Source organism: Coturnix japonica, chromosome 10, assembly GCF_001577835.2.
Source record: "Coturnix japonica isolate 7356 chromosome 10, Coturnix japonica 2.1, whole genome shotgun sequence".
Taxonomy (NCBI): Eukaryota; Metazoa; Chordata; class Aves; order Galliformes; family Phasianidae; genus Coturnix; species Coturnix japonica.
Window position 1 is genome coordinate 15,134,721 of NC_029525.1, and position 16,548 is coordinate 15,151,268.

The following is a 16,548-nucleotide window of genomic DNA, read 5'->3' on the forward strand; positions in this document are numbered from 1 at the left end:
CCCAAAATTCTTTGTTTAATAATTCTCTCATTACTGACAGAGACTTAACTTTTCCCCCATAATATTAGTTTAAACTTGAACTGACACTTGATTCAAGAAGAGAAGGAGAAACACAGCTTGCTGCAGGAACATCAACACACCTGAGCACTGCAACTTCTGTGGAGGTTAAAAGCCCTTGTTTCTGTTACCCATGCGACCACAGAGGAACAGGAGCTGTATACAACTCTAACTGCAGAGCAGCTGAAGTATCACACACTTTATATGCATTACAGAAACAGAATAACCCACAGCAACCATTTCAGTTGGATCAATTTTACTTTTCCTGACCGAGCTCCTTTCGGCTTGATAGACAATTAATTCAATGGTAGCATTTTAAGGAACTGCAAACAATCACAACTTGCAAAATATTTCATACTAGTCTCTTCCAGTTGCAATCCCCTCATTAGTGAAATTTAATAGCAGATATTATCAGAAGAGATAATTATAATAAACAGTACATGAATGCTCATTAGGAGACTTAGCCCCTCGTGGCCCTGTATTAAAAGTTAAATTACACCTACAAATGTATGAACGCTTACCCGTCCACCTGTTCCTCTCCCAAAATATATCGCAGGTTCTTCAAGAAAGACAGGGAAACTAATGCATGGGAATGGCGAATCTTCACATATCCTGTCACTGTCTCAATCAGACCCATGAAATTCTCCAGTTCTGAAGCAATGTTATCTATGTGAAGAAAAACAGCAGAAGGAAGGGAATCAAATATACCTGAAGGTTTCAACTGCATTCATGAAAGCAAAAAGCACCTTCCTTACAGGGACAGGCTTCCAACAAAAACTAACAACAATTTTTACTGGGTATTTCTTTAAAAGCTCACCAGCTGTCAGCACTTCCCTGACTGATGAATGACGTCCCTGACAAATTTAATCCAGAGCTTGTTCAAGACATGCAACAAAGACACCCAGCTCACTAATGATGTCCATCCAGAGGCACAGAGCTGGGCTTCGTACAAGCTTTTGGAACTACTGATTGCAAGTTTCAGCAAGACAACACAACTCACCTTAGAAACTGAGGCAATTCCTACCTGTGGAGAACTCTTATCTATCTATCTATCTATCTATCTATCTATCTATCTATCTATCTATCTATCTATCTACCTATCTATCTTATCTATCTTCATGGTTGGTAACTGACTACCTCTTCCATCTGCATATTGGAGAACAGCACTACCAGTGGGCCAACCCAAACAGGAGCACTGCTATGGGACTGGAAAACAAACAGGTCACTGGGTGTTTTACCTTCCTGTTATTGCGCTGACAAAAGGAAAGTATTAAAAGCAGCCTTATCAGAGGTTCGTAAAGGCAGGGCAGTCACTTACTTCCACGACGGATGTTGATCAGCAAATTTCCCTTGAGAATCGTGCATCCCTGCAACATTTGTGCTGATGTGACAGAGTCAATGGTCTTTGTTTTCCCATCCTCACAGATTTTGGGGCAAGGCCCCTCACAAGGACTGCAGAACATACTGTTTGGAAAGAAAAGAAAACAGAAAATAAGCAGTGATACACAGCTCTGATTCCACAGACTGCTTTGAATTTGACTTTGAAAGACATTTCCATATGAAGCTTAGGGAAATGCATCAACCCACAATGAAAGTTACTGCAGGCACTTATAGGTAAACACAACAAGCTTGTGGGACACAAGAGAGGCTGGCACATCACAACTCCTGTCTACAGCAACATGGGAACAATCAAATGGACTCCGACCTGCTGTTTGCCAGTTTCTTAAAGGCTCTGTTACCCAGAGAAGAAGGCACTTCAGGTGAAAACCAGCACCACTTCATTTACTCCAACTTCATTGTACCCACAAAGATGACCCTTCTAACCTACACAAGCATCAAGTGCTATTGAAGTTTTGTGCTAATTCAGACTCAACCTCCAAAAATAAGCCAGCTCGGAACAGGAGGTGGGCAAGTACTGTTACAGAGTCTATGAAGCTTTCTTTCTCCATGTCCTCAAACCAGCATTTCAAGACCAACACTTGTCTTTTAGCCTGGGAAAGACAGCAGTGGGTGTATACGGTCCTGAGTGACACAGAGAAAGTGAGCAGTGAATTAGTCACTATTTCTTATAGCGTCAGAGGTATTAAAGTAGCAAGTTCAAACAAACAAAAAGATGCACCTTCATGCAAGACAAAACTAATTTGTGTAACCCACTGCAACGAGGACTGGGAGAGGCAGGCAAGAAGCCTAAACAGATCCAAAATGGATTACACAAATTAAGAAAGAATAGATCCACCTGTGACCATAAAACATCAAGACAGGCATGGCCTAACTCAGAGAAACCTGACTGTCAGGCTGACGTGTCCTGCTTCTCATACTTACAGACAACCATAAGCATTTTAACAGGCCAAACTCCAGGAGCAAGACTGCAGCCTAGCCTAGCCTTTGGCTACTACAGCTTCATAAACACTATGCCACTAAACACATGTGAAGAAAACATGCCCTCTGATCATGCCTGGTACACATCTTTCCTGATGCAAATTTGTTTTTGATCTCACTGATGAAAATACTGGAATAAATTGAATTTCATCATCACACCCTACATTACTGCTTTAGAGGGGAAAAGAAAGGAAGAGAAAGAGCTCCAAAGACAAATGTTTGTGATACCAACAGTGATGAGCACAGACTTATTATTTATTACCTTTAAAAGGAACTGAGCCCACCTTCTTCTAAGGCTTAAGGAAACGTGTAAATTGATAGCAACCATCTTTTGTGCACAAACAGTATAAAGAAGGAAGCTTCCATTTCTTACAAGTAAGGTCCTGTTTCAAAATCCTGCACTATAACATGCCACAAACCACTAAAAGCTACAGACACAAGAAAGAGGCATTCAACTAAATGTACAAAGAATGCGGGAAATGCTTTCCATTTGCAACTATTTGTTAACACCACCTCTGGGGAAGAAAACATTCTCTGGCCTTGGGTTACAGCTCCTTTCAATCTCCGCAGCTGAGCACTGACTGAGATAAGATAGGTCTGTCATGCACTTCAGTGTAAGCAGCTCAAACAGCTGGGACTACAACCACAGGTAGATAAGTGAAAGAGTTCTCTGGTGAATTTCTCTGGCTTTGAGCAAACACAGTGTTAAGCTGCTTACAACCAAATGTGAACCAGGGACTGCCTTGCTGCTTGAGTGAACAGATGAATGCCATGCACAGACACACGGCCAGTGCAGGTATCTTCACAACCATCTCTCCATAAACCTCTATCTCATAGTGACTTACAAGGGCATCTTTTTAGCATAGTACTGAACCACCTTCCCTTACTTATAGAGGTCTGGGTCAGCAGGCAACTGAGGCTGTTTGCTTGACACTTACAGAAATTTATTCTGTATGATATTATCTACATCCTTTTTGTAACTGACTTTATGATGGTTCTCTTCTAAAACATCATTGCTATTTTCTGAAAAGACTGAAAAAAAGGGAAATGAAGTTACTGAAGAATATGTCTAAAATGTAAGTACGTATAAAGCAAATAACAAGTGAAACAAGATAGCTTCTAGCTTGCTGCATGTGTGACAATGGTAATCTGCCAATCTCCAGCCCTGTCTTCCTTGGCTCTCACTTTCTTTTGTTCAAAACCTGGCTTTGCACTGTTCTGACCTCCTGAAGTCTTTCAAAACAAGCAGCACGAACTGATGTGCACAGGCCATAATTAGACTTCTAAAATGATGTCTGAGCAAGCTTTTACTGGGAAGTGATGAAATTCCAAATCACATCTTCCACCAAACGCAACTTGCATCACAAGGATACCACAGAGTAGGGAGGGGAGAATAAACATGCTAACTATGATGGACTTTAAGAAAGTTTCATTACCTTTGGCTCCCATTGCGTATGAATCCAGAGGGACACTCTGCCATGCACTCATCGTTGTGAATCACAAACCTCTCATAATCACTTGTTTCAGTGGCAGGGACTTTGGAGCAGAACTCCTTGGTCACGCAGCGCCAGCCCTCAAACTTGTAGGTGTTGGGAGGACAGGTGGGCATGCAGACCCCTTCGTAGTAGTAGTTGCGACAGGCCACACAAGCAGTGTTGTTGTCGGGTGCTGTGCAGCTCCCCAGGCACTCAGGATGGCAACACTCGTTCTGGTCTGTGCAGGCTCTCTTGCCACATGAGCTGGGGCACACTGCAAGAGAGAAGGGAAGGGATGTGAGTAGGAGCTGTGAAATAAGGGGAATGGTACTATAGAAAAACCCCAGTCTGCACAAATCTACATCTTCACTGCCTGGGCTGTACACAAGCTCAGTAGAAGAACACATTCCCTTAAAAACTGACAAAACTGACTCTTTTTTCCTGTTTCAGTTGCCTGAAAATATCCCTTTTGCAGATGAAATTTGTAACACGAGCCAATGAAATAATGCAGCTTCAAAAGGAAGAACAACATAAGGATAATGGAAACAATTCCATACTCCCCCATCCCAAAGCCTCAGAATTATGGGGTTTTTTGGTGTGTTGTTGTTGTTTTTTTTGAGCACTGACTTATTGTCTTTCTAAGCATTCCTTGCCTTTCCCATTTGTACTTCAAATTGGCCTTCTCTGGCAAGAAAATAAGCCTCCTTTAAACAACTTAATTACACTTGTACAATAAAGTACTGCTATACTATAGCACACATGGTTAGGTCAACCCCAACGTAGCATCCCAATGTTGCTTATGTATGCAGAATGAGGTTTAATAAAGTACAGATGGTAAACATCAAATACCGTGCAATCAGAGGCGCTGCTATTTCTCCCTGAAGAGCGTAACAGAATTCTGCCTTATCCCCAAATTCCAGGTTTGAAGAACAAAATAAGTAATGTATCCTCCCCCCCCCAAAATAAAAACTGGGGTGCAGATTTATTGAGACTTTTGTTTTCTGTGAAAGCATTTCAGCTTGGAAGAAATGAACAAATAGCAGAATCGTCACCAGACAATCTCACTATTGTTACATCAAAAGAAGTGGCAGCATTTTATTTATGTAACAACAACATTTTGATTGCAGCTTTGTATGGCCCTTTAGCCATGCGAGCTGTGTGCCAGAGGCTCTGTAAACAAACACAGATAGGAAATCTGGTTTGCATTAAGTGACTGTTTTCCACTTTCTAACTTAGCTAAAAAACAGTACCAATAATAACAGCGTAAAGCAGGATTTCAGTAGTACAACTCCAGCACGATCCAAGTAAAGCACCACAAGACATTTAAACTGAGTTGTCAGAGCAAAAAGCACACGACCAGAGAAGAAGCTCATGTCCCAGAACGGACACGGAAGCAACAGAGCCCAGCCTGCAGGGAAACACGTTTTAAGATGCTATTAACAATTCCACAAAAGAAATTCTGCACTGCAACTTCCTCTTCCCGACTGCCAAAAATCTGCCAGGTGGCAAAGCACGAATATCTGAGAGGAGATTTTGCTCAGTCGCTGCAACAAACCAGAATCCTCTTGAATTCCTCTGCTCGTGAAAAATCAAAATGGTTCACAGCTCTGCATCAGGATTTACACGCTGCACACAAAAAGCCACCCTCTGCCAGCTTTAAGCCAGTGCTCACCCTCAAATGAACTCACAAGGCACATATCAGAGAATTCGGTATTTGTAATCCAAATGCTTTTGTATGGATCTTGCCTCAATATTTTGCACTTCCCCCCGGCTCCTTTTTAAAAGAAGCTCCAGCTGCCAATACAGCAAGTCAAGGCAGGCATCCAGCACCAGCCTGGCTTCTCCTCATACCATCACCACTGGAAACATTCTGCAGAGGAAATTCAACCTGCAGGAGGTGGTGCTGCACATCCTGCTAGTCAAACTGACAGACCAGGTGAAGGCAGCACAAATACACCTCAACAGGCCAAAGTGAGGATGTTTCTGTAGGGACAGATACTTACATAGCAGGAGAGAGGGGGACTGTTACATAACACACAGCACAGCACGGGTACACCTGATTTCCCTACATCACATATCAACTAAAGATAACAAAAGCAAACAGGAAAGCGTGCCTTGCAAGCAGATGGACTGCTGATATGAGTGAGTGCCAGGACCCCCAGTTAGTGTGGTAGCTACGTTCCCAGTTCAAAGCACTACTAAGAAGCAGCACATGTCCCCATGCCTCCACAAAGTTCTAGATTTACCGAAGCAGCACTGCGTGTTTCCATCTGGACAGACACTCGCAGAAAACAAAGGCTGCCACACTGAGCGCTCACATGAAAAAGAGCGAGATGATTCCATTCCTGGGAAAGACTTCCATATTGCCTTAGTGCCTCTGCGATTCAGGAACAGGCTGGAGTATGAACAGGATCCCCTGCATCTCTCTGTAAATCTGCTGACTGCCGTCTGCAGGAGTACAAAGCAAAGCAGAGGAGGATATCCGAGTTCACGTGAACAAGGCAATCAGTGAACCAGATTTCTAAAGCACAGGAATAGTTTTAGTGGCAGTCATTTGAATGAGAACTCCTGAAAACGTTGCACAGATCATTTTTTAACAGCTCAGCAATTTTCTCCCAGCCCTATTTCTCATTGTTGCTAATGTTGGCAAAGTTCTCAGCCTGGAGACAATACGGGCATCCCGTTTCTTTGAAGAGGCAGGACAAGAACTTTTGTGTGTATAAGATACAGAATGAACAACACAAAGTCCTATCTGCCTAAAATGCCAGGTCCCTCATGGCCCTGCTCAGAGGCCTTACTATGTAACATCAGCCTTCCACTGACTTGAGTCAAAACTCAGACAAATGTAAGCAAATGGTGGGCTGACATTTTGGGACAGAATTTATCAGCTAGGTACAAAAGTGCTTTGAATCATGAAGGCCGATGACTGCATACATGAAAAAAAAAGAACAAATCCTTGCTGACAACCACAAGGGCAAGAAATACTTAATTATCATCACATGGAGCTACCAAGATAATGGAAAATTTCAGAGACCTTGGAGTATAGCCATGGAAGGAAGAAGCCAAAAGAAGACCCGTGGAAAAGCAGACCCTTATAGAGCTTCATGATCTTACTGGAAAGATGGTGGTGGCTCAACTGGACCAGAGAGCCTCATAATTTACTTTCAGGGAGAGAAAGTACCAAATAATCAGCAGCTCTTCAAAGAATGACATGACATGAATACCAGAAACCACAAATCAAATTCACCAGAGCAAAAATAACAGCGGTAGTTTCTCTGACCTTCTGCGCTTCACCTTCCCTCTCATTTCTTCAAATGAAAAGTCTTCCTTGTCAACACAACTCAAGAAATTTCCTAAATGCTATTAAGGTAGGATTACTCAAAAATGCAAAATCCATCACTTCCAGATAACTGCTCACTGAGCAGCACAGACACAGACCTGTCACACAGGAAGGGGATTCTGGAAAACTAAATGCAAATCTTAAAAAGAAGCAAGGAGGATTCCAAAAGAACCCGACTCAGACTCATCACTCTCAATTAAATCTCCAAGATGCTGAACTGAAATTGCAAACAAAAAGCCAGGTTGGGAAATGCTCAAACAAAACAAAAAGGGCAAGAAACAAACCATCTCTTTGTATTTAGAGCAGTTACTTTTGGGACAGCTTCACACTAAGGAGGTGGCAATAAGGCTTTCTGCCATTAGTTATCCCAGTGTTACATGGAGCCACACAGAGCGAAAGCTCCCTGAAACGGCCCCATGTTGACATCATGGCTACTGTACAGTTTGGACGGGCAAAGTGCTCTTATCAGCTCCAAGATGCCGGGACTTCAGCAGCCCTGGAACAGGAGCATCAGGTGAACAAGCCACCCGTCTCACGGAGTGGAGCAGGGCCAGGAGAGGAAGACTTCTGGCAAGCCATGGCGGCCGGCCCTGCCAAGGCTGGCACCCGGCCAGTCGCACGCGGGCGAGCACCAGGCTGCCAAGTGTGGGATCCTACTTTTTATTTATTTATTTCATGTTCTTTCTCTCCTTCTGAAATGATATGCAATCCTTCTTTCTTTTTTTTTCCTCCTTTCCTCCTCCTTTCTTAATGCATCCTTCACGTAAAGCATTTCTGAAAGGGAAAAACCCAGCTTTGAGCAGAAACGAGAAGAGGGAGGGTGGATGTTCTCCCAGCCAGCTACTGAAAAAATTAGCTGTCTAAATTTATCCATAAAGACAGGAAAAAAAAATGGTCATTTTTGGAATGCTAATCCTTCTACATGACAGGTTTTTGAAAATACTGCGTTTTAATGGTCTAAACTTTGGTCTGGTCTTTCAAACAGCTGACTTCAAACACACAAGCAGCCTACACAAGACTTGATTTCTTTTGCCCAGTATATGGTAGGAATGGAGAAGCTGGAGATATTACTCAGAAAATCCAGTTCCAGTGATTCATGACCAGGCCTGGAATTAAACAGCTACAGAATAAAGGCAGCAAGAAGGAAACACATGTATTAAATACATGCAGTAACATGTTTTAATGACAGAAATATGGGTAAAGTCATCTCCAAAGAACTGAAGAAGCCACTTGGTTACATGACTTGTAGAAAACCTAGCACACAGATATCCCCATCACTGGACTATTTGGCTGGGTCTACGCAAACTTCTACCAAGTACCAAGACCAGAGCGTTAAGCCTGGCCTGCAAGCTACATCTGACTAGAGAGCACCTCACTACAGCCACACGTTTCCATGCTTACATCCTACTTGTTACCAGCCTCTTTTTATCTGGCAGACCTTTCCACAGATCTTGAAATTATTCTCAAGTTGTTCTGTGAATTATTTCCTTCCCTCTGTATAAATCCAGCTGATGTTCAGCTACATCTGCTTGGCTTACACTCAAAGCTTTTTGATCCGCTGCACCCCAACATTTCACTTTATCACAGGTGCCACATGAGATAACCTCTCATTGAAAGGCACGGTGGGACAAAGCACCCAGACCCGTGATTCAGAGGATATGCCCAACCTGAATTCAGCATCTCAGCCTTCAAGCACATGAAACACTGACCAAGCAATCTACCTGGAGATTCCCCTTCCCAAGGATTTGGTGGGTAAAATCCAAAACCGTGCTAAAAGCCTCTATAATGCCGACTCAGAGGGAAACTGTGTACAACAACAACATGCACATTTCAGTTGGATACAGTGGACTTTGAGTGGCCCTCCCCACTTCTTTCCACCATCTATCACCCATTCCTCACCCCACAAGTTCCCTCAGAACAGCCCCGAGCTCCCCATGCTGTGATAAATAATGTTGTGTGCTCAATTTGTTTTATTTAGAGTGCCTACAGGACACAGGGACACTGTTTGGCACTGCAAAAACCAACCAACCTTTCAGGTTTTCTGCAGATGAAGCAATCAGCACCGTTAAAAGCTCCCACAGCTACACACAGAAATGAGAGCAAACAGAAAGCTGAGTGAAGAAAACAACTGCCTTAAACCACAGTCAACAGGAACCAATACGTTGTACATTCCTCCATTTACTCCAACGTGCGTAAAAACAGCGACCAGGAAGGTGCAAATAAACACGACTTATTGATGAGAACGGGCAGCACGAACTGCATTCTCTTTCAAAACAGCTTATGTTGCCCAGCACAGCTCAGACTGGCATCGCTGCAGCTGGCACTTGAGAGAAAGAGGAAAAAAACAAGTCCATTTTGTCCTTTCCACGCCAGTATGAATCCAGTACACAAACAAACACAGCTCAGGCGCACACACAGCACCCAGCAGGCGTCAAGGCCACTTTTACCTTATCTTAGATGCCAGGTAAGCAAATAAGTTGGGAAAACTTTATGATCAGCACCATACTGTCCTAAGAAGTGAAATTTCCTCTCTGAAGAGTTCCCACTGAGGGAATGCAGCTGGGAACAAAAGCCGTAACACCAGTGGTGATGTAGCATGGTGTGGAGAAGAACGGTGGCACTGCACTGCACCATGGGCTCTTCCCCAGTCCAGCGGAAAAGAGAGGGGCTGCCCCCGAGCAGCTCTCAACCAAGTTCATTTTCCTTTCATTGCTTTCACAACCAAGACATAGGAGCGTTGTTGGTTTTTTCCCTGCAATGTTGCTTAAAGCAAGATCTAATCTGCCTGTCTTCCAAATTCTGGAAGTGCAAGGCAATAAACTTTGACTTCATTAACAGACTGCAAGCAAGAAGTCTTGGTCAGTCATCTTCTGGCAAAATCCACACTGGAGGAATTTTCACATTCCAGATTTATTCTAAAGGAAGAAGATGGTTTGGTAACACGATCGCACTGGCCTCAATTTTGTAGTTCTCTTAATGCTGATGGTGAACAGCAGAAAAAGTCACTGAGAAACAGGAAGGACCACAAGTACAAAACAAGATACAAGAACAACGACCATTCGGGAAGTTGTCAGAAACCAGAGTGCATCTGTTTTAAATTGGGGACTATTAAGGCTTTGAGTACAGCATCACTTAAGACATCTTCACTGGAAGTGAAGTCATTCTACCAAGATCACACCACTTTAAACAATACTAAAGGCAATTAGCTTCAAAACGATGGGCAAAATATTGCCTACACAACTTCTTGAAATACAAGAGTGTGTAAGCAAATCTGGCAGTAAATGAGGGTTGTGTTCTTGAGATCCTCAACAAACAAGAAGTAAGCACTTCTCTCAGTTCCTAATAATCATGAATAATCTTCATTCCAAATCTCTAATATAAATGCAGACAGAACACGCAGTGTGCCAGAGTTCATAGCACCCAAAAGCAGACTGAGTGCCATAATGCACTTCAACTTACATGCAACACGGACAGCAGAGAGGGCACAAGTGACTTGAAATCTGTACTAAAATCGCTGTCTTATTATACACCATGCAATTGGGAACTAGAAAGCATTTGAAAAAGGGGGAAAAAAGCAACTCTGATGGGTTTCCTCAGTGTTTTCATGAACCTAAGGGGACGATGGCACTGCCTCATACAGGCTGCATTCACTTTGCTATCTCTAAAAACCTCCTCTGCTATCAGAACTATTTCAGTTCTTCAACCACAGCGGTAAAGCAACCTGAGCGAGAAGAACCGTGCTTTGCTCCAGCACCCCCTGGAAACTGTAAGCAAATCATACAGTCACAACAAGGGGTACACAAACCACTGCTGCCCACAAAGATGAGTACAGCTAATTCTTGGATGCACAACTGCCTGAGCTTACTTACCAGCACATGCTTTTGAGGAATTCCTACTAGTATGACTAGAAAAAAAATGACATTGCCTCCGATTTTCTAAATCCCTTCCTGTAGTAAGGATTTGTGATCAGATTAGGGAGTAGCAGGCAGATTTGTTTATTTATTTCCACAAAGGACAGTCAAGGTGAGCTGTACTGCAGTATCCGATGGGGACTCTGGACTACAGCAAAGCCAGCTCTGAGATGCTGCCTCTGCTGCTCTGAAGCTGGAGAAGGTTTGGGATGGCACTAATTTAAAGTGAGGGGGGGGAAGGGAGAGAAGAAAAAAAGAAGAAAGAAAAAAAAAGCAGGATTCATGTTTTGATACTGACAAAAAGTGGGAAGCACTTCCCACTATGTTTCAGCTTGAGTTTGGCACATCTGAGCTACAGTTTTCCACTCTCGTACCTTTTTTTGTACTCTCAAGTCACATTCACATGAACATATAAATACACAGATCCCTACACTCTGTGTATAGCAGATACTTACATGGATGGTCTCAAAAAAGAATATTCTTTTCACACACTAAAAAAATTATACAGAGTTATTTTAAATTCAGAACTGTTTGTATATTCCTTATAAGTTTATAAAACTCTCACTGTCCTCCCATGACTAACGAAACTGGAATTGAGAGAGTAGTCTATATTTATAACTCGTCTGGTTGCTCATGCCTATGGCCCTATTTCCACTCTCTGTTACTGTACACAGAGCTATGTGAGGTATTGTGGGTTCCCAAACTTCACCGATTTCCTAACAAGGCAGGCCTGTGTCCCGGAGGAACAAACTGGGGGCTGTTTCATTCCAGTATTGGCCGAACTCAGAGGGAGAGGCCTTCAGCTCTGTGGTTTTGGCAGCTCCTCTTGAAACTGGTATTAGAGGCCATTTCTGTGCAATTACATGCCTAACTGGCACTGGATCGTGCATCAATGCTACCGATACCCCATCTGCAGCAGCACAGACCCAGGCCTGGCCCAGCCCACACCGTGTACACTTAACGCACTGCCATGATCTGACCGCTGTGGTGCTGGTCCAGCAGTTCCCTCAACAAACGCAATGGACACCTCAAGCACTAGACCCCACTCCAACAGACTGCTCACTGCCCTCTCACAGCTGGAGGAAACATAAGCCAGAACCTGATCTAAAAAACCTCTGGAGACCACACCATGCTCTGCAACACTCACATACTGCAAAACCTAGAGAAGCAGCGGAGAAGGAACTGCGTCAGGTATCTAAACAGAGTACCATAAGACAAAAAGTTCCCTACAGTGAAGAGTGGGTTACACCTGCAATCCATATGAATGTAGTTCATACAGATGTCACAAGACCTGCCCAGGCATCATGGAACCATGCATCATCTTTTAATCAAAACCACTTCAGTGGTTCAGAAATCCTGGGGAGAAGGATGAGCCTCCACCATGCTGAGACTCTCAGAATGCACCGATCTGTAACACATGCCAGTCACCTGCAGGGCACAGAAATGGTTTCTAATTTGCAGATCTGACATCTAATAAAAACAACTGTTCATACTAATTGCAGAATCGCAGAGTGCTTTGAGCTGGAAGGGACCAACAAGGACCACTAAATACATTTGTCCTTCAAAACTGTCCTATCTGAGAGAGAGAAAAGCATCTACATCCCTGTACAAAGCAGAACTGGATTTCAAAAACAAAGAAGGGCACAGGTCAACAAAGATGTATTTTGGTTAAGTTCAAACAAGTGCTGTTTTAACAGCTGAGGACAGCAACATAACACGCCACAGAGCCAGACACAGGAACTTGTGAAGAAACATCACCATAAACATACACAGAGCTCGGTGTCTGGTTTGTTTGCATTTTCTGTGTGCTCAAAACAAGTACCAGCACGAGGAGAACCCTTACACGTGTTTTGCAAACAATTAAAACAACTCGAAACCAAGTGCCAGGCTGAAGTCATCCTCAGGAGGGCTGGGGCTCAGCACAGGCAGGCAGCACTGCTCTCCCCTCCTGCCCTTACATCCCAGCACTGCACTGATATGGCAAAGGGTATGGGAAAAAAGCAGCACCATTTTACCCTTCCCAAAACACAAACTATGCCATTCAGTCACGGAACTATTTGTAATTTCATGCAGAGAGTGCAGACTTGAGACAGGCTGTGAAGACTTCAGGCAACTTCATCTGCCCTGGCAAGTATTAGGTTTGTAGGACATCTACGACACCTACAGAGGAACAGCAAACTTAATGAATTTGAAGTTGAACTCTCAGAGATGCTGCAATAAAAATTACACTTTCTTTCAGTCATGGGCCTCTGTAAGCAAGTAACTGCACATACATTTGGCTACAGAGGTTAAATGGGTGTGAAAGCACTGCTGTTCTTTACACTTTCCAATCCCACATGCTATGCCGTCTTTTTTCTACTCAAAAGTACAACATTCTCCTTCCCCACATGTTCTGAACCTGCCTACAACGCAGGCAATGAAACCTGCCACTTCTGTATTTACAATTTACAAAGCAGATCACAACCAGAATTACTTGGTAACTCCGGCTATTCCTAAGTTATCAATCTATTAACATCCCCAACAACATTCTGTGCTGACACCAAGAAATGTTGTGACAAAGAGTTATCAGTCACCTCTGTTCCAGATAGTTGTGACTATAAAAGGAGCTCAGTGACCAGCCTTGGCCAGCCATGCTGGGACCGGGCAACGCTGCCACCAGAAAACATTCAGTTTGAGAAGCGCTCTCCAACTCCACCATTAGAAATGACATTTCTCTTCCAACGTGTTCAACTGCAAAGAGGAGCAACAAGTGGATCTGTCTCTATTCCAACCACAGGAGGCCATGCCTCCTCTGCAGCTATGGGACAGTAAGCTTGCATATGCACTTATAATACAGTTTGCTGTCGTTATGCATGTGATGCCTGAAAGCACTGTTGGAAAATCACACTGGTTAAAAAACACACAAATCCTATTGTGTTGACAGAACAGCCCTGAGCCTTTGACAAAAAAAACAAAAGGGAACTACCAAATTCTGACAGGTCTTGCTTCTGTGGGCTAAGAGAGAAAATCACTCTTCCAGGACCCCCCCACCAAACTAAAAGCACTAAGTTGGATGGGAACAAAATAGTTCATTTTGCCTGCAGTCAAGTACAGAGAAACAACATTTAAATTGCAAATTACAAAGCAACAGATTTTTTCAGGAAGCTCAAGGGTTGTTTATAGTTTGGTTTTATGAATTAGAAATGACATGAGGAAGAAGCAAGGGGGCTGGGTTAGCTACTAACCTTAATGCCTGTTCCAGCTTAACTATTTCTCAGATTTGTTTGATGCATTTGACGTAAGCACCGTGGCTTGTTACACTGATGCCAACAAAGCATTTTCTCAGAGCTCAGCCCTGGGGATGCACTGGCCGCTGGTGGCCACACTGGGGCTGAAGGCTCCTGCTGCTACAGGAGGATCTCAGAACGGACTCACTGCTCCTCCATCCCCACATCATGTGCCTCCCTGCAACGGGAGCTTCTAATCCAATTCCTGTCCTGAGAGTTTCTATTCAATAAGCAGCTCATTTGACAAACCTTCTGCTTCTCTCTTCCAGGTTTCCTACTCCCATCAGCTCCCTGCTCTTGGTTTCTACTAATTAAACGTCATGAAAGCTTAGTAACAGAAATACGCCTGCTTAACACTGATACAGTGCTTCCACATCAGCAGTTCTCAAAATGCTTTACAAAGGATGAAATCTAATCAAGTAGTCGTTTTCATGTCCCTTTTAAAGCGAAGGAAAATAGGTGCAGTACAAGACAATGAGTTACTCAAGGTTACAGCAAAAGATGTAGAAATAGAAGAAACAGCACAACACCAGAGTACAAGCAAGGAACCTGAAGGCTGCATGACCTACCAGGGCTGCTCAGCATGGGATGTGGCCCACAGGGGCTCACTCCTAACCAAGGAGATTTCTCCAAACTGCCCTTTTATGTTGTTTTGTTGTTGTGTTTTTATTTTAAGATTAACAAATGCATCTAGCTTGAAAAGTTATCATTTAGAGAATGACATGACCACATCAACGTGTTCTTCAGCATTAAGTACCTCTGAGAAAAAATCATTCAAAGATCATTTTGCGGTTCTTAGAGCAGTGGATAAGAAAAGAAGAATAGGCTCAGTACAAATAACTTAACAGTAATGCACTCGGAAACCAAAATCTTTTAAAATGCCACTTGAAATCTGCCAAACTGAACCTAAAAGAAACTCTACGTGTCCACAAACCCATTGGCCAGCATCTCCTTCCCTTGGATTTCCTCTTGCAGAACAGCTCTGCTCATAGCCCTCACAACAGTCCCCCACTGTCCTACTGGCTTCCACAATCAACTTTTACCCTGCTCCACTGTTGGCCTGAAATACCCTTCCAAAGCCCGTGCACTTGACAGTCTCTCTGTCTAGCTCTTAACTCACTCCTCAAGCCTCCTTCCTACCTCAGCCTCCAAAAAATGCAATCTCATCAGTTATTCCCTGTAAACCACTAATCAAGTGTTACCACGAGTCTGGTACCTCCCAAATGTCAATACAGCCTACTGGCAACCCTATCAATAACCAGAAGCTACAAAGTTCACGCAGCTCATCAAGTTTCTGCTGGTTTAGATCAGGGTTAGCATGATAAATTAGCAATGCTGACACACATCCAACAAGCTAAAGGATTGCTGAGCTCTGCTATCTGAAAACGAAGAGTGTAACTAAGAAGTATACAGCGGGATGACTGATCTCATGGTCTAAGTTATGATCTTAGCAAGGTACTGCAGCATATATTGTTTTATGGAAGCATCCAAACCATTTATGATGGACGCTTTGTAAATCAAAAGATCCAACCAGTGAGAAACTGAGCTGTAATGACATTGAGAGCTAAGTGCTTTTGAAGTCTAATCATTCCCAATGAAGGGCTGGCAGGCTGTTCCAAGGAACCATCTCCCATCCAGAGCACTGAGGCTTCCACACTGTACACCATGGGTCAGGAACAACACACTAGCAGCAAGCACATGAATCCATTTTTAATAAAAACCTCTGCTGCTTAAATGGAAAGAAATTGTACTGAGCAAAATACTGAAAATCTCTCACACATTCATTGTTCTGCCTGCACCTTTATGTTCCCTTACCCAGCATTAAGTGTACAATACTTGCTCACATCGATGTATTTTTGTCAAGAAAGAAAAGCAGCTTGCAAGCACCTGCATTTACAGAAGCCTCTGTATAGGTTCAGTGACCTAAATCCAGGTTCAGTGCATCCTAAATCCAGTAGATAAAAAGGCAAAAAAGAAAAAAAAAAAAAGAAAAAAAAAAGGAAAAAAAACCCCGCCTTGTGTTGTTTCATTCACCACACATTCCAAAACATTCAAATCAGCAGCAGCTCAGAGGGGAAATCCAATAAGGATAATGCTCTGGCTCTCCCTGTGCCGGCACA

General features: G+C 43.2%; 1 protein-coding gene across 2 annotated transcripts in view; it reads right to left on the reverse strand.

Moving 5' to 3' along the window:
* The window catches only part of IGF1R (insulin like growth factor 1 receptor), a 132,418-nt gene that overhangs the window by 33,123 nt on the left and 82,747 nt on the right, over nucleotides 1-16,548 (reverse strand). For both annotated transcript variants that reach the window (XM_015873184.2, NM_001323201.1), the window contains 3 exon segments: nucleotides 3,873-4,185; nucleotides 1,376-1,521; nucleotides 579-723 (listed from right to left, as the gene is read on the reverse strand). In XM_015873184.2, the coding sequence (XP_015728670.1) occupies nucleotides 579-723; nucleotides 1,376-1,521; nucleotides 3,873-4,185 (604 nt within the window).